The sequence below is a fragment of the Budorcas taxicolor genome, chromosome 15, assembly GCF_023091745.1.
Source record: "Budorcas taxicolor isolate Tak-1 chromosome 15, Takin1.1, whole genome shotgun sequence".
Lineage (NCBI taxonomy): Eukaryota > Metazoa > Chordata > Mammalia > Artiodactyla > Bovidae > Budorcas > Budorcas taxicolor.
This window is the reverse complement of record NC_068924.1, coordinates 4,681,229-4,705,016: the sequence shown is the minus strand read 5'-3', so window position 1 is coordinate 4,705,016 and position 23,788 is coordinate 4,681,229. Positions and strand designations below refer to the sequence as shown.

At 36.5% G+C, this 23,788-nt stretch overlaps 1 protein-coding gene across 1 annotated transcript in view; it reads left to right on the top strand.

The window, feature by feature from the left end:
* DYNC2H1 (dynein cytoplasmic 2 heavy chain 1) overlaps positions 1-23,788 on the top strand; it is a 376,760-nt gene that overhangs the window by 271,514 nt on the left and 81,458 nt on the right. The window contains exons 84-85 of the mRNA XM_052652274.1: positions 7,876-7,992; positions 19,604-19,813. Coding sequence (XP_052508234.1) covers positions 7,876-7,992; positions 19,604-19,813 — 327 coding nt within the window. The remainder of the gene's footprint in view (positions 1-7,875; positions 7,993-19,603; positions 19,814-23,788) is intronic.

The following is a 23,788-nucleotide window of genomic DNA, read 5'->3' as shown; positions in this document are numbered from 1 at the left end:
TCTATCTCATTCAACATTATTACTCTAAGATTCATCTGTGTGATCTTATTGGGACCATGGGTTTTTAAATTGCTGATTAGTAGACCATCGTACAGAGAAGGCAATGGCAACCCATTCCAGTACTCTTGCCTGGAAAATCCCATGGACGGAGGAGCCTGGTAGGCTGCAGTCCATGGGTTTCGCTAGGAGTTGGACACGACTGAGTTACTTCACTTTCTCTTTTCACTTTCATGCATTGGAGAAGGAAATGGCAACCCACTCCAGTGTTCTTGCCTGGAGAATCCCAGGGATGGGGTATCCTGGTGGGCTGCCGTTTATGGGGTCGGACACGGCTGAAGTGACTTAGCAGCAGCAGCACACCATCGTGTGGATATACTACAGCTTGCTTATTCATTCATTTCTTGAAAGACATATTGTTTCCAGTTTGAGGCTACTAAGATTAAGTTAAGTTTTGAACATTTGAACCTTTTATGTTTTCTGTGAGAACATGCTTTTATTTTGCTTGGACAAGTACTTAGGAGTGAATGGCTGGATCATATGATACGTATATGTTTACTTTTTAATTAACTGCCAAACTGTTTTTAAATGTCAGTTAATAAATTTTTCATAATAAATATATGAAAATATTAGGAAACATGAAGTCTTTTATATCTGTGTGTATAAGTATGTATATGTCATGTAAAGCATTCATATATTCTGTGTCTAAGAAATAACAAAGTACAATTTTACTCCTAGCAAGTTGGATTGTTAGAGCCACTAATTATATGAAAATTTATGATTATACAAAAAATTATCACTCTACAAAACATCATGATTATATATATCTCCACAAGGCAGAGATGGTTCCAAACATTTCATATAGTCTAATGATTAATTCCAGATTTGAGTTATTTAATATTAACCAGAGATATACATAAAACATCAATATCTATGATTTATACTGAGGTGTTCAGGCTATCACTTCAAATAATATATACCTCAGTATTTGAAAACTGATATATTCACTAGTTTTAGTAAAACTTAAACGTCTTTTGATGAGAAATTCATTCTTAATTCGCTTGTTAAAATTCAAAAAGCTAGATGATCTCCTCCTATTCATTTTCAGGCTTTAAATATCATATTGCTTAGAAATATGAGAGAAAAATGGTGATATGAGTACTTGATATGGTAGATTGCCTGCACATTTCACTTTTGATCTTGAGTGCAATCTTATCTGTCAAATCACCAACATAAATTACAGTTTGGGCTTGAATGTGACTGGCATAAATATTATTATTGAGCACAAGAGGGGCATAGAGAAAGGATTCTCCACCCTTTATCTTGCATTTTTTAACAGTAGAAAGATAAACCTCTGGATTTTCTCCTATATCTCACTTTGACAGCTTAGTCTACTGTTTTCCTTTTACAGTATGTAGCAAGATTTAATATAATTTCTTACATCCTGATATTTTTGGTAACACAGTGAAACATATTGTACCTAGCCAGGCACCCAGAGGGAAGATGACAGTGGCAGGGAGTGAGTGAAGAGAGAGAGAATATGGACTAAATAAACTTTTACGGGCACCCAAATAGCTATTGAAAAAGGAAATATTAATAATACTTGAGCTGAAATTTAAAAAATAATATTATTTAATGAATTTATATTTATTTCAAATACAAATAGAAAAATATAATGTATGCATATAAAATGTTACACTTTATATGAAATGTATTATAAATTCTTTTTCTGTAAATTGTCATTGGAAGAAAAGATGATTTAGCTATTTTTCTTTCTGATATGTATACGTTTAATTGCTTTTAGCGTGTTTTGGGATTACTAGATATTTTTGTGCAGATCAGTTCCGTTCAGTCACTGATTCATGTTTGACACTTTGTGACCCTATGACCCTATGAACTGCAGCACGCCAGGCTGTTCATCACCAAATCCCAGAGCCTGGTCAAACTCATATCCATCAAGTCGGTCATGCCATCCAACCATCTTGTATAGCTCTTCTGTGTATTCTTGCCACCTTTTCTTAATATCTTCAGCTTCTGCTAGATCCATACCATTTCTGTCCTTTATTGTGCCCATCCTTGCATGAAATGTTCCCTTGGTGTCTCTAATTTTCTTGAAGAGATCTCTAATCTTTTCCATTCTGTTGTTTTCCTCTATTTCCTTGGTTTGATCACTCTTATCTCTCCCTGCTATTCTTTGGAACTCTGCATTCAAATGAGTATTTCTTTCCTTTTTTCCTTTGCCTTTAGCTTCTCTTCTTTTCTCAGCTATTTGTAAGGCCTCCTCAGACAACCATTTTGCCTGCATTTTTGCATTTCTTTTTCTTGGGGATGGTCTTGATCACTGCCTCCTACACAATGTCACGAACCTCTCAGTCCATAGTTGTTCAGGCACTCTGTAGCAGATCTCATACCTTGAATCTGTTGGTCATTTCCACTGTATAATCATAAAGGATTTGATTTTGGTCAGTCTGAATGGTCTAATGATTTTCCCTGATTTCTTCAACTTACATCTGAATTTGGCAATAAGGAGTTCATGATCTGAGCCACAGTCAGCTCCTGGTCTTGTTTTTGCTAGGTGTATAGAGCTTCTCCCGGAGAAGGCAATGGCACCCCACTCCAGTACTCTTGCCTGGAAAATCCCATGGGTGGAGGAGCCTGGTAGGCTGCCGTTCATGGGGTCACTAAGAGTCAGACACGATTGAGCGTCTTCACTTTTTACTTTCATGCATTGGAGAAAGAAATGGCAACCCACTCCAGTGTTCTTGCCTGGAGAATCCCAGGGTCGGGGGAGCCTGGTGGGCTGCCGTCTATGGGGTCGCACAGAGTCGGACATAACTGACGTGACTTAACAGCAGCAGCAGCAGCATAGAGCTTCTCCATCTTTGGCTGCAAAGAATATAATCAGTCTTATTTCTATACTGACCCTCTGGTGATGTCCATGTATATAGTCTTCTCTTGTGTTGTTGGAAGAGGGTGTTTGCTGTGACCAGTGCGTTCTCTTGGAAAACTCTGTTACTCTTTGCCCTGCTGCATTTTGTACTCGAAGGCCAAACTTGTCTGTTACTTGAGGTATCTCTTGACTTCCTTCTTTTGCATTCCAGTCCCCTATAATGAAAAGGACATCTGTTTTGGTGTTAGTTCTAGAAAGTCTTGTAGGTCTTCATAGAATTGTTCAGCTTCTTTGTTCAACTTCATTAGCGGTTGGGGCATAGACTTGGATTACTGTGATTTTAAATGGTTTTCCTTGGAAACGAACAGAGATCATTCTGTCATTTTTGACATTGTACCCAGGTCCTTTTTTGAGCTCCTTTGATGACTATGAGGGCTGCTCCATTTCTTCTAAGGGATTTTTGCCCACAGTAGAAGATATAATGGTTATCTGAATTAAATTCAAGCATTCTGGTCCATTTTAGTTCACTGATTCCTAAAATGCTGATGTTCACTCTTGCCATCTCTTGTTTGACCACTTCCAATCTACCTTGATTCATGGACCTAACATACAAGGTTCCTATGCAATATTGCTCTTTACAGCATCGGACTTTATTTCCACACCAGTCACATTCACAACTGGGCATTGTTATCACTTTGGCTCTGACTCTTCATTCTTTTTGTAGTTACTTCTCCAGTCTTCCACAGTAGCATATTGGGCACCTACCCACCTGGGGAGTTCATCTTTGTATCATATCTTTTTTCCTTTTCATGCTGTTCATGGGGTTCTCAAGGCAAGAATACTAAAGTGGTTTACCATTCCCTTCTCCAGAGGTCCAGCTTTTGTCAGAACTCTCCACTGTGACCCGTCCCATCTTGGGTCACCCTACACAACATGTCTAATTATATTCCTTGTAAAATTAGAATTTTAAATACATTTTTGCCTTCTCTTGTTTTATCATGTAGCTATATATAAATCTAGTTAGAAGTCTCATAATTTTAGTTACTTTAAAAAATCTGATCTCTTTTATATCTGTTTTCTATGTTATTAATTATAGTCTTACTTTTTCCTTCCATCTACATTCTCAACTTTATAAGTTGTTATGTTTGGCTTGGTTTTCAGTATTGCTTCTGTTTGAACATAAGTGGTTTCTGTTTTAATTTTCCTCTATGAATTTCATTCACTGTAGTTCTATCAGTTTTGATTTGTAGAATTTTCATGATTGCAGTGTATGTTGTGTAGTTTGAATTTTGATCACTGTATTTAGACATAGCACATTATCACCCAAAAGCCAAGGTAACAAACAGCAAGTGTCCCTGCTCTTTCCCTCTGCAAGGCAGTTTGTTTTCTAACTAGCCTATTGAGTACTTTTATTGAAAGTTCTGGAGTTCTGTTTTCTCTCTTTGAAAATGTGAACCTTATGAACTCAATGAGGGACATTTTACCAAGTAATTGATCAGTGTTTTTCAAAAGTGTCAAGGTCAGAAGGAAAAAGAATGACTGTCACAGTTTTGGGTGAGACTATGATAAATAACAGCTAAATGCAATGTGTTATTTCCCTGAGAGAATAATAGGAAATCTGTGGGAAAACTGGTAAAATTCGAACATATTTTGTACTAGATTAGTTAATAGTATTGTACAATGTTAATTTCCTGGTTTTGTTAATTATATTGTGATTATGTAAGATGTTGCTATCATTAGGGGTTAACTGTATAATTGGAATTTTCTGTACTATTTTTGCCACTTTTATATAAATCTAAAAATAGTTCACAGTAAAAAGTAAACAGACAAACCAACCAAGCTGTAGGCCCCTTAGGCAGATAGACCAGGGCATATGCTGGCTTAAGAGCCCACCAGGTCTCTAGGTCCGCTCTGCCTCTTTGGCTCTACGATTTAACGCTTTCCAAACTCAGTTTTCCTTGCATTTCAGTGATAAATTTTAAAAGATTTTTTGTTGCTAATATTTTTATTTATGCATAATTTTAAATTGCACTGTTATAAAATTTTCTCCAGGTATTTAATCTACTGCCATATACCCCGAGACAAACATGTAATTTGCTTAATTTGTTTGACAATCCATTTTCTCACCTGTAATTTGAGAATGAGCATTCATTCGTAAAGTCTGTAGTCTTTCTCATTCCAAGAAGGACCTTACTGGAGGTGACTTACAGAAATAAAAATAATCTATTTGTGTAAAATCAATAGTTGAGGAAATCAAAAGAGAAAATTAGGAAAAGAGAACTAGGGAAATAGTTTATGCCAAAAGAAGACACACAACAACTCATACTCTCAGGTTCTGTAAAGCTGTTGTTAGATTAGAAATTCTCCTGTGTGCTTTACAACATCAAAAAGAAAGGAAAAATAAAATTGTAAGATTTAGTATACTGCAATAAAGACACAGCTGCTCAGGAGAAGCCTAGGCGTTCCCTAGGTGTCTCTCGTCGTTTTTAGTGAGCGCTGATGGAGAGCAGTGGCGGCGCCTCCTGCGGGCCCTACAGCATTGCCGCTGCCCTGGAGTGTGCCAGGGGCATGGTGCAAGCTGTGCAGTACAGCTAGCACATGGAAGAAGTGATGTGCTGTTCATGGGAAATTTCATTCCCTTTGACACCATTTTAAAGGATTATCATTGAAAAAAATATTTTTAATTGGTTTAACACATGAGTATTGAAAAGATATTTTATCATCTGTACTTTGTAAAAAGATAAATGTGTCAGATTTTATAAAAACAAAAGATGATCCATTGTTACAAGTTATAACCCCATCCTCATTATACAATATTTTTATTATGCATTTGAAATCCCTTTTCATTACTATTTGTTCAATAAAGATTATAATTGTGTTTTTTTTTCTAGCATAGCTGATGAATTAGATGCTGTTGTTGTAGGGTTCAGCTAGAGCAAATGAAAATAACTTATCAGAAAAATAAAGAAAATGAAATATAAATCTGCTCTTCATAACAGTGCTCATATTGTTATTTTTCTGGGAAGAAAACCTATTTGGGCTGGTAAACATTTTATTTTAAAATAGTTTTTAACATCAACTGTAAAAAACATCATGTGTAGAAAAATACTTGAACCTTTTTTCCTTTAGACATCTCTTTGCATTCTTATTTTGTTTTCTGTCATGTTTGACAAATTTTAAACACAAATAGGTGATAGCAATTGTTACCAGAGTCAAAATAGCACTTCTTCTGACTACCAACTAGTGATGTTTGTGGTCTAGCAGAGCTGATGAATTAGATGCTGTTGTAGGGTTCAGCTAGAGCAAATGAAAATAATTTATTAGAAAAACAAAGAAAATGAAACAATGAATCACCACAATTTTTTCTAGATTAGAGAATCAATAAAAAACTCTAGAAGGAACTTGAGTTAAACAGCAGGAATCTGTATGTTTATCAGTTAATTAGTGCATTTATTTTGAAAGATTTATGGTCCTTATTTTATTGTGAGCTTTAATAGTATAAGAACCCTCCGAATCTGTTAAAAAGGAAAAGCAGCTTATATCTCTCAAAAAGTAAAACAGAAAAAATAGTTGATACCCTGCAAATGTTGATGTATAAAATATTAGCTTAGGAAACATTTAGTTTGGATTTGGGAATTTATTTTGTTTCTGTCAGATAAGCAATGAGCTAGCGCAGTTTCAATATTCAGTTGAAATATTTATGAAAAACCATCAAAAGATACTTAACTGATTTTATACACCTAGTCTAATATCTGTAATATAATATATAGAATACTCAGTGATATCCTGGATCATTCTTAGTAAATGATTAAGAAGACATTGATATTATTGAAATGGAAGCCATTATACACTGTGTTGAAAAGAAAATGTGAGTGAATTGATTTTGATGAGAATGAGGTTGTGTGTGTGTGTTAGTCGCTCAGTCGAGTCCAACTCTTTGTGACCCCATGGTCTGTCCATGGGATTCTCCAGACAGGAATCCTGGAGTGGGCTGCTATTTTCTTCTCCAGAGAATGGTGACAGAGAAGCTGATAACTTGAAAGTTACAGAAGTAAAGGAAAGTGAAAGTTGCTCAGTTGCGTCTGACTCTTTGCAACCCCAGGAGGCTCCTCGGTCCATGGAATTTTCCAGGCAAGAATACTAGAGTATGTAGCCATTCCTTTCGCCAAGGAATCTTCCCCACCCAGGGACTGAACCCAGGTCTCCTGCATTGCAGGCAGATTCTTCACTGTCTGAGCCATCAGACGCCTTTCACAGAAGTGAAAGCCCTAAGTAGGAAATAATTTATTTTGCTTGATTTTTACTAATTGATCTATAACTTCTTTCATTTGAGTCTTATATATAGAAGAAATATTGAGATGGCAACTTAAAATCAATATAGAATCCTAAAAGCTTAGATTTATTGTAATAAGTACCAACAGTTACTTAAAATTGTTTTACTATTTCATAGTTTGCTATACTATTTATTGGGCTTCCCTGGTGGCTCAGATGGTGAAGAATCTACCTGCAATGCAGGAGACCCTGGTTCCATCCCTGGATTGGAAAGATCCTCTAGAGAAGGGAATGCCTACCCTCTGCAGTATTGTTGCCTGGAGAATTCCATGGACAGAGGAGTCTGATGGACTATAGTCCATGGGATCAGGAAAAGTAGGACACAGCTGAGCGACTAACGCTTTCACTTCACTTTCATACTATTTACTATCTTTTCTGTCATTTCATCTTTTCAAAAAATTATATCAGTATTTTGAGGTTATGCAATTTAAATCATTCCAATTGAAAAATATTTTCATTTCAGAAGTGAGCAAATAGGTTATTAAGAATGGATCTAACTAAAGAAGTAGCTTTTCAGATGAAAAGTCATTATAATATGTACATAAATATATATATATATACACACACACACATAGTCTTTATAAGTTAAATATGGCTGTTTTTGTATCCTACTGAATGGTCGTGTTCATTTATTGCTTTTTATTTTCTTCATTCAGGTTATTTCACAGTTGAAGATCTTAGGCAGATCTGTAACAGCTGGTTGCAAATTTGATAGAGAAATCTGGTCTAATGAACTTTCTCCTGTCCTCAATCTCTGGAAGAAATTAAATCAGGTTAGTAGTGGAACATTCTTCCTTTGTTTTTTTCTGTTTTCCTCCATATCCTTTTCTTTTTCCAGTTTTATCTCCAAATATGTTAGTAAATTTTGGTATTGATGTGCCCTTAATGTATGCAGTATCCTGGAAAAAGATGAAGGAAGTAATAGTAATAGAAGTACATCAGCCCAAGAAGTAGTGTCACCAGTGTAGTTTGTCTTATCCTGGTAAATGTACTGTGACATCCTCTGTGGCTGATACATATTTTGTTCACTCTTTGTCTTCTCTTCCCTCTTTCTGTAAAGTCAATGACTTCTCTTAAATGTGAAAATTTTCAAAGGAATCCAAGTGCTAAGAAAAAGCAATTCATCGACTAGAATTATTTCTGTATTGCAGAACAGTTATAGATTATAGATGGTTGCTTGCTCACTAGGCAAAACCATTACAGTATTAATGGTTACTATTCTAATTGAATAAGGACTTACTTTCTGAAATTAAAAAATATAATTTTACAACTCATATGTTTAGTAATGCTATAAGAATGTTTATATATCGATAGCCTTCTCCAATAAGGGAAGTCAATTAGGCTTATTTCAGAACCTATAAAATTTCAAACCCTCAAATCTTAGTTTTCAAGTTATTCTTAGTGTCAACAATTGGTGATTGTTGGGAGTCTGAATAAATAATGACCTCAGCTAACTGGAATTGCCACTTTATTTAGACCATCAGATTGATAAAGCTTGAGGAAGAATTAGAGAGTGAAAAGATACACTGCATCCCTTGGTGTTCCAAACCCAGGCTCTCCACTAGTGCCTGAGGCATACAGGTAACCTCATTGCACAGATTCCCGACCATGAAGTCATGGCCCTGATTTCCATTCTTCGTATCAGTTCGTATTGAAGTAATTATTCTTTAACCTTTTTTTTCTTAAACCAACCCTTGCTTATACATTAAAATCAAATTTATACAAATTTATTGAGGAAATTTGCTGTTAATCTGATTCTTATTTCTTTGTAACTCATTAGTTTTTTGCCCACGGAGAAGGCAATGGCACGCCACTCCAGCACTCTTGGCCTGGAAAATCCCATGATCGGAGGAGCCTGGTAGGCTGCAGTCCATGGGATCGCTAAGAGTCAGACATGACTGAGCAACTTCACTTTCACGCATTGGAGAAGGAAATGGCAACCCACTCCAGTGTTCTTGCCTGGAGAATCCCCGGGACGGGGGAGCCTGGTGGGCTGCCGTTTGTGGGGTCACACAGAGTCAGACATGACTGAAGCGACTTAGCAGCAGCAGCAGCAGAATATTTTGTCTCTATTTTCCCTAAATTTCACCACATTAAATACAGGTGTGGATTTTGTTTTGTTTTGCATCCATTCTGTTTGATACTCTGAGAACTTGGAATTCTAAAAGCCAGCCTTCCCAGCTATACCTTTTTCAGTGTATTCCTCACATAGCTGGGCTGCATGCTATGAAATATCGAATACTGTGCTGTCATTGGTGGGTGCTTAATACTGCTATTTTCAGCCCTGAAATGGTAAGGTGGTGAGCAGTAGTCTTTCCAGGGAAACATGAAAAGATAAGTTTGCAACCCAGAATTCTCCTAGCTTGACCCCACCCATGCATCCAGCCCTCAGCCATAGGTTACTATATTCTCTACTTGGCTGTTTACCCAAACCCTTTCTGTCTCCCAGATGTTTTCCATTCTTTTTGTGCCATTTTCTGGGTTCGTTGTCCTCTTGTTTTGTCCAAGACAGAATGCAGAAGTGGGAGATATGTTGCCCATTTTGTCCAGAACCAAGCATAACTTTTTTTTTTTTAATTTTTATTTTTACTATATTTTACTTTACAATACTGTGTTGGTTTTGCCATACATTGACATGAATCTGCCATGGGTGTACATGAGTTCCCAATCCTGAATCCCCCTCCCACCTCCCACCCCATATCATCTCTCCAGGTCATCCCCGTGCACCAGCCCCAAGCATCCCATATCCTATATCGAACATGGACTGGCAATTCGTTTCTTACATGATAATATACATGTTTCAATGCCATTCTCCCTAATCATCCCACCCTCTCCTTCTCCCTCAGAGTCCAAAAGTCCGTTTTATACATCTGTATCTCTTTTGCTGTCTCACGTACAGGGTTATCATTACCATCTTTCTAAATTCCATATATATGTGTTAGTATACTGTATTGGTGTTTTTCTTTCTGGCTTACTTCACTCTGTATAATCGGTTCCAGTTTCATCCATCTCATTAGAACTGATTCAAATGTATTCTTTTTGATGGCTGAGTAATACTCCATTGTGTATATGTACCACAGCTTTCTTATCCATTCATCTGCTGATGGACATCTAGGTTGTTTCCATGTCCTGGCTATTATAAACAGTGCTGCAACAAACATTGGGGTACACATGTCTCTTTCAGTTCTGGTTTCCTCAGTGTGTATGCCCAGCAGTGGGAGCATAACTTTTAAAATGTCATTTTGTTTTATTTGTAAGATAACTATAGATTCATTAAAAGATAGTTGTTATTATATTATATTCATATAATATATTATAGTCAAATTAACCTTTCAAATATCTTGTGCTTCATCCTGTTATAATGTTTTATTTTTTTATCTCTCCCATTTCCTTCCTAACGCTATTGCCATAATTGAGGCTTTTATTCTCTCATACATATTATTGCAGAAAACAACAAATTTGACTCTCCTTATAATATGTCCATCCTTGAAGTCATATTTCAGATTATTACATTAATTTTCCTAAAGAAAATTGTTTTCCACAACATGGCTCCATATCCAACCTAACCTGTAAGCCTTTTCCATAGTGAGGCAGACCTCATAAAAAAAAACCCCAGCCTTACGTGACTCTTCATATACTATGGAAATTAACTTTGTAACTATTTATGTAGCTATGTGCTGTATTCGAAAAGGATAATAAAACTTGTATTATCTCTCTGAGAGCAACATATGTGACAGCTGTAAATTTCTTCTAAGCCTCAGTGCACTGGCAAGACTAGAGCATTATCTTCATAGGTATTTCCATGACAGAAGGATAAAGTCCAAACTTGGAAACATCTCTAGATCATTGTGTGGATCACAACCAACTGTGGAAAATTCTTAAAGAGATGGGAATACTGAACCACATTACTTGCCTCCTGAGAAAACTGTATGCAGGTCGAGAAGCAACATTTAGAATCAAACATGGAACAATGGATGGGCTCAACATTGGGAAAGGAGTCTGTCAAGGCTGTATATTGTCACCCTGCTTATTTAACTTGTATGTACAGTACATCATGCAAAATCCAGGCTGGATGAAACACAGGATGGAATCAAGATTGTTGGGAGAAATACTGATAATCTCAGATATTCACATGACACCACCCTAATGGCAGAAAGTGAAGAGGAACTAAAGAGGAGAGTAAAAAAAGCTGGCTTATAACTCAACATTCAGAAAACTAAGATCATGGCGTTTGGTGCCATCGTTTCATGGCAAATAGATGGGGAAAAAACAGAAACAGTGACAGACTTTATTTTCTTGGTTCCCAAAATAACTGGGGCAGATGGTGACTGAGCCATGAAATTAAAAGACGCTTGCTCCTTGGAAGAAAAGCTGTGACCAACCTAGACAGCATGTTAAAAAACAAGAGACATCACTTTGCTGACAAAGGTCTGTATAGTCCAAGCTGTGGTTTTTCCAGTAGTCATGTATGGATGTGAGAGTTGGACTATAAAGAAAGCTGAGCACTGAAGAATTGATGCTTTTGAACTGTGATGTTGGAGAACACTCTTGAGAGTCCATTGGACTGCAAGGAGATCCACTCAGTCCATCCTAAAGGAAATCAGTCCTGCATATTCATTGGAAGGACTGATGCTGAAGCTGCAGCTCCAATACTTTGGCCACCTGATGTGAAGAACTGACTCATTAGAAAAGCCCTGATGCTGAGAAATATTGAGGGCAAGAGGAGAAGGGGGCAGCAGAGGATGAGATGCCATCATCAACTCAATGGACATGTTTGAGCAAACTCCGGTGATAGCAAAGAACAGGGAAGCCTGGGGTACTACAGTCCATTGTATAGCATAGTCAGACATGACTGAGCGACTGAGTAACAAGTAGACCATTTGGCTCCAGAAGAGAGTTTTATTTACATACTACAGGGTTGGTTAGATTTCCTAGGACATCCTCTTTGGAGGGGAACATAGCAGCGTCCTTCTTCCTCTTTATAAGCAGAGAATAACCTCTTCACCCATCCTTTGCACACCTTGCTCACTGAGTGTGTGGCTACTTGCATAGGATAACTGATCTGGCTGTCATTCAGTCACCCCAAAGGTAAGACCTGGAGCAAAGGTGTAGGAGCAGCACATTATTTGCTGTGAGCTGATAAATAATCTCTAATGTTAACTTTGTGTTAACATTCAGGATGAAATTAATAAATATGAAGTTTAAAAATCCAACACTCACTTGTTTGAATAATTATTTATCTCTTCTCAGATCATAGTTGTAATTGAGTGTATTTAAGACGTTGCTTTACTCAACATATTTAGTTGTTTTCAGCAGTATCTTAACTCTGCTAAAAACAGAAGCTGAAAATCTGCTTCTGATTTTGAAAACATTGTAAGTTAACGTGTGTCTCTAAAGTGATTATGCTTTGTAGACTCTCTTTTTCTGTTAAGTAATATTATGCAATGTTGCACTTCAAAGTTTTTTTTTTTTTCTCAGTGAATATCTGCACTGACTGTTGAAATGCTGACTCTTCCTTTTAGTCTTAAAATTATGAACCAGTTTGCTCACTATATTAGAACAGTTGGTCACTTCTCAAACTTTTAAGCAACACACTTGCACATGAATACATACACAGAAGCATTTTATGCTGTTGTATTTATTGTGTTTCTAACAGTTAGTTGAACACACAAGAATGCCAAAAAGCATTCCACTGTCATGAAAATATATACACCATTTTTAAGGATGGCATGGAAGGAAAGATGAACTATTCATTGTGGGTCCATTTTATAAAATGTGCTCTAGTGTTTCCTCTAAACAGGTATAAGTTTTCACATTTGTGACATTTCTTAACATTCTTCATAATCTGCTCTTCTTACTCTCTTTCTTTGTATTGCTGAAACTGTTAAAAAAAAAAAAAGCTCCATATGAAATTCATGATGTGCCTGGCACATAGTAGCATTCTCGAATGTTATTCATTTTTCCATTTAAATATCATGATCTGTGTAGATCTTTTAAATTGAGATTTTGTTATTACTCTGTTATTCTGCTGTGTGTTTAGCTCAGTCGTGTCAGACTCTGTGTGACCCTATGGACGCTGTAGCCCCACCAGACTCCTCAGTCCATGGGGGTTCTCCAGGAAAGGATACTGGAGTGGGTTGCCATGCTCTCCTCCAGGGGATCTTCCAAACCCAGGAAGAATTTATGCTACTAAATTACCTCTTTTCTTGGTAGTTTGACAGAGCAGCAGAATCATTCCTCTAACCAAGTTATGGAGCTGCTGCTGCTGCTGCTAAGTGGCTTCAGTTGTGTCCGACTCTTTGTGACCCCATAGATGGCAGCCCACCAGGCTACTCTGCCCCTGGGATTCTCCAGGCAAGAGTACTGGAGTGGGTTGCCATTTCCTTCTCCAATGCATGCATGCATGCTAAGTCACTTCAGTCATGTCTGACTCTGTGCGACCCTGTGGACAGCAGCCTACCAGGCTCCTCTGTCCAAGGGATTCTCCAGGCAAGAATACTGGAGTGGGAGTTATGGAGCAGATAGCCTATTAAAGTTCTTCCCTAGAAATAAATGTGGTTTTATTAATATGCCATTTCTATATTAATCCATGTTTTTTTTTAATTGCCATTTTGTTTTACATACCCAAGTTATAAATGAATAATGACTTTCTATTAGAAACCCAAGAGATACAGACAGATCTAAAGGTCCTGTTGAGTGATGGCTGTCAATCCTGTACTTGTCCCCCTAGGGGTACTGTGTTTGGTGTATATTAGTATCACAGTATTATAAGTAGAAGTTATAAAATTCTCAGGCATGTAAAATTAGTAATTTGTATTTAATACAAAAGCTTCTTTCTGTTAGCACTCATTAGCTTCATTTCAGTTTTTCTTTTAGAAAGGTATAATAGCTTACAGTATCAGCTTCAGTGTAGCAACTCAAAGTACTCCCCTCTTCTGTCTTTCGGCATTGACCCTATTGGCTCTGCTAGTCAGCAGCATCTCTCTCTTTCCTTCCCTCTCTCTCTCTCTCTTTATATATATATATATAGCTGTTGTTGTTGCTTAGTCACTAAGTCATGTCCAGCTCTTTGCAGTCCCATGGACTATAGCTCTCCAGACTTCTCTGTCCATGGGATTTCCCAGGCAAGAATCCTGGAGTGGGTTGCCATTTTCTTCTCCAGAGGATCTTCCTAACCCAGGGATTGAACCCACATCTTTTATCTGCATTGGCAGGTGGATTCTTTACTACTGAGCCACCAGAGAAGTCCCACCACACACATGCACACACATATGTGTATGTGTGTGTGTGTGTATTGTGCTAAGTTGCTTCAGTCATGTCCAACTCTTTGTGATGCTATGGACCATATCCTGCTAGGCTTCTCTGTCTACGGGATTGTCCAAGCATGAATACTGGAGTGGGTTACCATGCCCTTCTCCAGGGAATCTTCTCAACCCAGGGATTGAACCTTTATCTCTTACATCTCCTGCATTGCAGGTGGTTTCTTCAGCACTAGTGCCACCAGGGAGGCATTATATATATACCCATATATATATACACATATACACACACACACATATATACAGCGTCTCTCTTTATTGTCAAAAAATGACTGCATTGGTTCTCTACTTCATGATCTCTTCAGTTCAAAAATAGTGAAAAGGAAGAGTTATCTGTTTATCAGAAGATGCAGGCAAGCTTCTTACTATGTTTTGTTATCTCTGGTAATCTGCCCATCTCTCAACCAGTGACTATGGTCAGGAATGGAATGCTCTGATTAGTTAACTTCTAAGTCATATACTTAGAAGTTGGTGGTTCAGATGGTAAAGATTCTGCCTGTAATGTGGGAGACCCGGGTTCGATCCCTGGGTCAGGAAGATCCCCTGGAGAAGGAAATGGCAACCCACTCCAGTGTTCTTGCCTGGAGAAATCCATGGGCAGAGGGGCCTGGTGAACTATAGTCCATTGGGTCACAAAGTGTCGGACCCGACTGAAGGGACCTAGTGTGCACACAAGTCATATACCAGAGTCAGCTCTACCAGAACCATTTGGACTTAGAGTTGGGAAAGTTTGTTTCTTCCCAGAGAGATAGGAAATTACTATCTGAAGTGGAATGAAGGATTACTGGAGGGCATAGTAGAATTTCTGCCACATGGAAATGAAGATATTGCTCCCTTTTCTGTAACTCCAAGCTACCCCACCTTTCTTTCTGATGTTTCTCACTTTTTTGCTTTTTAAAATGACTGTGTTAAGTCTTTTAGTATCTTTTTATCATAAAAAGTATATCTTCAACAAAGACATGATCATATGACAAGAGGAAAAATACTTCTGTCCAGTTGTTGATTATTGTTCGATGAGTCATGGGTAAATACACACATAGAAACTACAGTTCACATCTTACTAATTTCATTGAACTGCAGATCTGGAAGGGACTATGATGTTATCTAGAGCAATATGTGAATCTCCATAATGCTTTGAATAAGTGGTAGTGTACCTGAGTGGTTGGCAAACTACAGCACATGGGCCAAATCTAAACTGTCGCCAGTTTCTGTAAATACAGATTTATTGAAAGTCATCCATGCCTGTTTGTTTATATATTGTGTGTTGCTAAATTTACACTGTAACAGCCAGAGTTGATTTGTTATAACAGAGATTTATGTCCCACAACGTCTGACATTTGCTATCTGAATCTTTATAGAAAAACTTGCTAACCTTTACTCATTGCTTGAATTTCCTTTAGTGGCAAAAATTCTTTCTGAGAAGGAATCATTTTCAAAAAGCTTTAATTGTTAAAAAAAAAACAGAGAACAGTACTTCTATGTGTCATCTGTTTTACTTATGTCTAAATTAGTATCTCGCTTTAGAAACTATTCTAGTTAAAACACAAGAATTCTGGATTAATACATAAATTGTACCAGAATTAGACTAGTTTTTTTATTGCCCAAAAGATATTTCTTGCTTTATAGTTAAGTTTTTAAAAATCCACAATCATTTCTTCTCCAGCAGCTTCATAATTAGATAATGATATCCTATGAACACTTAGTTTTTTAAGGATAAGATGAACTTTAAAATGCCAAAGATGTCCTTCCAAAGTACATGATTCAACCAATTATATTTGTTCATAAAAAGGTTTTTCTTATAATCAACTTACTAAAGCTATGACTGCCATCCCTAGATAGTTTCATTGAAAAATGTTTTACAGTGATGTAATTTGTTCATGGCAATTTTAGCTACTTGAATTATAAATAATACTTAATTTGAGGTTGTTTTAAGATTAATGTAACACTTTAACATGTTTCTACTGCTATAAATCTCTATACTTAACTCTTTCAGAATGTATAAAATACCTATATTAAAGTTGTATTAATTTTTTAATAAAGCTTTATGAAGGCTTATAGGAAATGAATTGTTATAAAATATAATATTCTTTGATGTCTTCTGCTGTATTTCTCTCAGTCATTCATTTATCACAATTTATATCACTTTGGGGCTTCTTACTGTTAATTTTTTTCATAATTTTTTTCATCTTTTATTAATCAAACACTTTTTTTAAGACCCCACTGTGTGCTGTTTTCTCCCATGTTCTTCTGTTCTTATTCCTGAACTTATATCATTTTACTTGATAGTTTCTAGACCAACACTATACAATAGAAATATAATGTAAAACACAAATCGATGCCAGAGCTGTAATTTTAAACTTTCTAGTAGCCATGTTCAAATAAGTATGAAGAAATAAAATTGATAATATATTTTATTTAACCTGATATATTCAAAATATTAGCATTTCAACAGATGATCAATATAAAATTATTAATGTGGTATTTCACATCCTTTTTTTCATATTAAGTCTTTGAAATTCAGTTGGTATTTTACACTTACTGCATGTCTCTAGACCATACTTCTTATCTGAACTCTCAATTTTAAGTAGTTTTGGCAGGTACTCTCTTAAATCAAGTTTTTAAAAAGTTCAGTACACTAAGTTTTCTATTTTCTTGCATCATAAATAAATGGAATCTTGTTTGAGTGATCTGAGATTCCCTTTTTGTGTGTTCTTCTATAAAGTAACAGTGTGGACAGTGCAAATTTGACTAATCAGTTTAATAGGATGGATAAAAATCTATAAACTAAGTTATTATTCAGTAATCTTTACCAAGAGGCTCTTGATGAAACTGAAAGAGGAGAGTGAAAAAGTGAGCTTAAAGCTCAGCATTCAAAAAATTAAGATCATGGCATCCGGTCCCATCACTTCATGGCAAATAGATGGGGAAACAATGGAAACTGTGACAGACTTTTATTTTCTTGGGCTCCAAAATCACTGCAGATGGTGATTGCAGCTATGAAATTAAAAGATGCTTGCTCCTTGGAAGAAAAGCTGTGACCAACCTAGGAAGCATATTAAAAAGCAGAGACATTTCTTTGCTGACAAAGGTCCATATAGTAAAAGCTATGGTTTTTCCAGTAGTCATGTATGGATGTGAGAGTTGGACTATAAAGAAAGCTGAGCGCTGAAGAATTGATGCTTTTGAACTGTGGTGTTGGAGAAGACTCTTGAGAGTCCCTTGAAATACAAGATCAAGCCGGTCCATCCTAAAGGAGATTAGTCTGAATGTTTATTGGAAGGACTGATGCTGAAGCTGAAACTCCAATACTTTAGCCACCTGATGCGAAGATTTGACTCATTGGAAAAGAGTCCTGATGCTGTGAAAGATTGAAGGTGGAAGCAGAAGGGGATGAAAGAGGATGAGATGGTTGGATGGCATCACAGACTCAACGGACATGAGTTAGAACAAGCTCTGGGAGTTGGTGATGGACAGGGAGGCCTGGCATGCTGCTGTCCATGGGATTGCAGTTTTGGACATGACTGAGTGACTGAACTTAACTGAATCTTTGTCAGTCTTAGTGTAAGACTGATAAAGATTTAAGTACCACATATTATTCACTTCCAGGAATGGTTTTTAATATGAGGAATTATGGAAAGTCTATAATCCAAATTTTATGTCAGTTTTATAACTTGATTAAGGTTGGAGGTGTGTTAAGTATTATTTATGTCATGCTGTGGTTCAAATAATTCCAATCTGCTACTGCTAAGTCACTTCAGTCGTGTCCGACTCCGTGCGACCCCATAGATGGCAGCCCACCAGGCTCCCCTGTCCCTGGGATTCTCCAGGCAAGAACACTGGAGTGGGTTGCCATTTCCTTCTCCAATGCATGAAAGTGAAAAGTGAAAGTGAAGTCGCTCAGTCGTGTCTGACCCTCAGTGACCCCATGGACTGCAGCCTTCCAGGCTCCTCCATCCATGGGATTTTCCAAGCAAGAGTACTGGAGTGGGGTGCCACTGCCTTATGCCAGTTCCAATCTAGGGGATAATATTTATAGTTAATTTTAATAATATACTCTTTTTCTCTTCTAGATTTAGAGTTCACCACTGTGTACTTTTATAGGCACATTTATGTGCATTTTTTTGTCTATCAAAGATGATTCCAACAGCTTTAATATTTTAAATGTACTATTAATACAAATAAAATGCCTAAATTTGAACTCATAGCCTGAATCTATTTTCAGGAATGACTTCATGGCAGTATAATTTATTTCATAGTTATTTAATGACTAGATTTTCATATTAAAATATTAAATCATTATACCAAAAACATGAAAAATAGACAGTGCTCTCATAGAATATGGGAATGTGACAACCACTAGAACAAGAAGAGGGGACCCTTCATTAGGACTGTAAGCAGAACATACAGAGGAAGTCAGGAAAATGGACAGTAGGTAAGGGTGCAGACTTCCCAGTGCTGTCTCTTTGACAGGTTTTTGACACTTTTAGGATACTAATGAGGTGATTTTTTTTTTTTTTTTTCGTAGCTATGTAGACTGTTTAGATACGGCTGGGATTCCTTGACTTTTTTTTTTAACAATTTGAGAAGCCCCAAGTTCCATGTATCAGAGCCTCTCTTAGAGTGTAGATGTAGAAATAAATACTAAGATACAATATTCACTGGTACAGATCTTTAATGTACTTTTTAAAGTTTACATACAGGTAATTTTCAAACTGAAGTAAGTATTTGCTTGCATATTTTTCAAAGCCACGATTTCTCCTGCTTTCCTTGTAGCGATCGAGTGGTAGTTTAGCCGTGCTGCTCTCTCTGCATTGGCTTGCAGCGTGCTGTTCTCACACTTTCCAGCTGTATCAGCTGCTGCGTTTTCAGTTCCCACTCTCACCCCATTTAAGTTGGTGAAGTCCAGAGTTCTTTTCCTGTGTATTTATGGGTTTAATAAATTTGGCCATTCATAAGAGAGTATTTCAAAACAAGTATACCAACAAAAGGTTTAAATAACTTTTGAATGTTTTGATACATTTGTGTTACTTTTCAGCAAATATTACATGATACATTATTCTTTTAGAATTCAAACCTGATTCATCAGAAATTGTTGCCTCCTAATGATCGACAAGGATCTCCAATATTATCCTTCATCATTCTTGAACAGTTTAACGCCATCCGCTTAGTACAGAGTGTCCATCAGTCTCTTGCTGCTCTCAGCAAAGTCATCAGAGGAACCACCTTGTTGAGTTCAGAAGTACAAAAATTGGCAAGTGCTTTATTAAACCAAAAGGTAAGCCAATATTAAATATATGTGTTTTATTTTCATTAATATAAATGACTCCTCCATCTTGTATACCTTTGTTAGAAGTCTTACAATTTACAGTAACAGAAAATCCAAGTTAAAGTAGCTTAGTGTGAAAGTCTCTCAGTTGTGTCCGACTCTGTGACCCCATGGATTATACAGTCCATGGAATTCTCCAGGCCAGTATACTGGAGTGGGTGGCTTTTCCCTTCTCCAGGGTAAACTAGCTTAAGCCACATAGAATTAATTGGCTGTTGTAACTGAGGGATCCAAGGGTAGCCACATTAAATCAGCTTGATGCAGCTTAAAATTGTCATTAGGATCTCAGCTTGTGTTATTTATCTACCTCTCTAGTCATAGTGTGTGTGTCTGTGTGTATGTGTGTGTATGCATCTTCCATACAACTTCACTTTTGAATGGGTCGTCTACACATGGTGGTCTCCCAGGAGTTCAAGTCTTACGTTGTCTAAAGTCCAAGGGAGAGTACCCGTTTCCTGGCAACTCAAGCAGAAATCATGGGATTAACTTTGCTTCAAATTGAATGGCTTGTGTTTTGTGCCTAGTCCTTTACTAGTTCTGTGGGCAGCTTGTGCGGAGGTCTCACTGGCTGGGGCTTAAGCCAAATGCATCTCCCAGAATCTGGGGAGAGATTCTGCTCCATCTGTAATTCATATACTACAAGTAAGGGAAGGATACTTACCAAATAGAAACACCATAAGCAGAGGAAAAGGAAATCAACACATCTCTTGATGAATAATTGGACCATTATAAATGACATTAAAATCCATGTTATTTCATATCTCTTGGATAAAAACAAAGCATTTAGAGTATCTTATGTAGATTCACTTTAGCTAATTTGGAGAATATAAACTTTGCAGAACCTGGCATTTGGAAAAGATGTCACTAGGGCTCTATAGGAATTTAGAAAGAAAAAAATGTATGTATGTGGTTTTTTTTTTTTTCCTGCTGTTTACCCTCAATATAGAGAAAATGATAGTCAACCTAAAAGTCTTCTGTGTTTGAAAATAAAAGATAGGCTTCCTAGAACTGCCTGTATCTCACTCCCTAACATAAAAAAGATTTCTGTTTTAATTCAGGCTACTATAACAAATTAACATAGAATGGATGGCTTAAACAACAAATATTTATTTCTCACAATTCTGGAGGCTGGAAAGTTAAGACTGAGTTACTGTTAGAGCTGGCGTCTGGTGAGACCTGCTTCCTAATTTGCTGATGGCTGTCTTCTTGCTGTGTCCTCACAGGGTATAGAGGAATGAGAGAAAATGCAAACTCTCTCCTGTCTCTCCTTCTGAGGACACTAATTCCATCATGAAGTCTCCATGCACTCTTACAACTCAGTTACCTCCCCTAGACCTCACCCGTGTGACCTAATTACCTCTCCCAGACCTCAGCTTCAGGACCATCATAGCAGGGTTTAGGGTTTCAACATATGTATTTTCAGCCCGTCTTAATATTCTTTATTCACATATATAAAAAGATCTATTCCAGGGGCTTTCTTGGAGATCCAGTGGTTACAACTCCCCACTTCTGCTGAAATGGGGGCAAGTTTGATCCTAATAAGATCTTGCATGCCACAGGGTATGGCCCCAAAAACTGAACATAAGAAATCAATAAATTAAATAAATTTTTAAAAATATTTCAAAAAAACACGTAGCAACTGTATGTTCCTCTTTTCTTTACCCTGGAAAAAAGAGTCTCAGCTTTGCATTGTTTTTTTGTGTGTGTGTAGATTACTATCTCTATTAATCGTTTGTGGTTATCAGAGTGGTGTAGTACTGTTCTGTATGACAAATTGTAACTAATTTGTTTCCAGTTTAAAGTAGATATATTATAAATCATGAAAGCTTCATGACACAGTGAAGGAACCAGTGGCAAAGTGTTCTAAGAACTTTAAAATTACATTAATTAACTCATTTAATCACCACATTAACAGTATGAGATGGTGCTATGTTAGCCCCATTTTACTGTGAGGAACCTGGGGCAGAGGAGCATTAAATAATTTAACCAGTCACACAATGAGTAATTTACACAGTCAGGATTTGAATCTAGACAGGTCTGATTGTCAAAATAAATGTAAATGAATTTAAATTTATTTGTGAAAATATAAATATTCATGAGAGTGTATATCTTTAAATCCAACTACATGCTGTATATGGGTAAAATGTATGATATAGACAGTTACAGTTGCATCAAGAGTAAGAGGAGACTAGTGATGCTGGAAGAACACGACTTGTGTAGAAGAGAACAGTAAGTCCAGTGGAACTGGTATACCACAAAGTGTAGTAAAACTAAGGTTACATCAGATTTCTGAGGTCTTTAAAGCCAAAGAAAAGAGTTTGTATTAAATGTTATAGGAAATAAGAATATTTTCATGTAAATATAATGTAATAAAGAAGCTAGGAATGTGGCTTCCAGAATAGGTCTGCCTGTTTCATTCTGTTCTGCCGTTTAATAGCTGTGTCACTTTGGACAGGTCACTTAAACCTCTTAAACTTTCTCTTGCATCAGATCAGAGTAATAAAGGGACCTACATCATGTGATTGTTGTGAAAGTTAATTTGTTATCATGGATAAAGTGCTTGAGAATTCTATATCATATTAATGAAAAGTATGAAAGGTAATGACAAATGTGATTTCTTGTTTTGTTTCTGCTATTAACCATTTGGGTAATCTTTGACATACACATTTGAAAAAAAATGGATAAATTATTTTTATGACTGTAATATAATATGATTTACAATAGATCTTATTGAAAGATAGCAAAAAAAACTAAATGGTTTTGTTATATGAAACATGTTTCTTGAATAAGACCAAAGAATGATGTTTTAGGGAAGGGTTCTAGATTATTAATTGTTTATAACATTTCTTATCTTCACCTTAGCCCATTAAGCTCTGCTAAGTGTTTCTGTCCTTGATATAGGATCTGATGACTTATTTCTTAAAAATATGTTTATGTAAGATATGTGCAATTTCATTGTTAATTATTGTATTCTACATTACACTTTGACTTAAGAAATATAGCCTCTGAAATATCACTATTTTCAAAATATTTGTATAATTTGCCTGAAAGTGAATTTGTTAAAATTCTTTCTAAGGATAAAAAATGTGCTTTGTGAAGCACATTTAAATTATATCACATATAGTATCTTTGGAAATATTTCAGGGTGTTTGGTAAAACTCAAATAAGACAAGGCTGACTTTCACTGGGATAAGATCAGTAAAATAGTTTCTGACATTTACTTTCTAATGCATTTTACCAAAAATTTGAATCTAGTACTATCCCATTTATTTCAGGATAAAAATTTAATGTTTTATTACATTTGAATGTGACAAGTTCTGAATTATGTGATATGACTTAATGTAATTTAGGAAATAGTTCAGTACTTGACATTTTCTTTACAGTCTCTGAAATGATTGGAGTAAGAATTTTCCTAGGGAGAATTATCACACTTTTTCCTTGACACATTTCTGGTGATCTAGTGAAACTTTTTTGTAAAAATCACAGGAGTCACTCAACAGTACAGCAAAATTGCTAAGAGATCTTGACTCATTAAGTTTCCAAACAACTGGTTTTTTACCTTTTATCAAATTAGTGACACTTCTGAAACTTGAAGGAAAGAGCTACACTTTAAAAAAAATGCACGTGCACAGACACACACACATACACACATGCACACAAGCTTTATTAAGATTTCCTCTGAGCTCCTCTGCTAGACAGGTTTTTCCTTTCACCCCTTTCTCTGCCATGGTCTTCTTTAAGCCGTGTCTCTCAAAGTAGGTTCTCCAGACAATAACATCAGTATCATCTGAGAACTTGGTAAAATTACAGATTCTCAGGCCCCACCACAGGCTAATTGGTCATAAATTCTGAACGTGTTGCCCTGCAGTCTGTGTTTTTTCAGTCCCTTGAGAGGGCCTGCTGCATGCCGAGGTTTCGGAAACG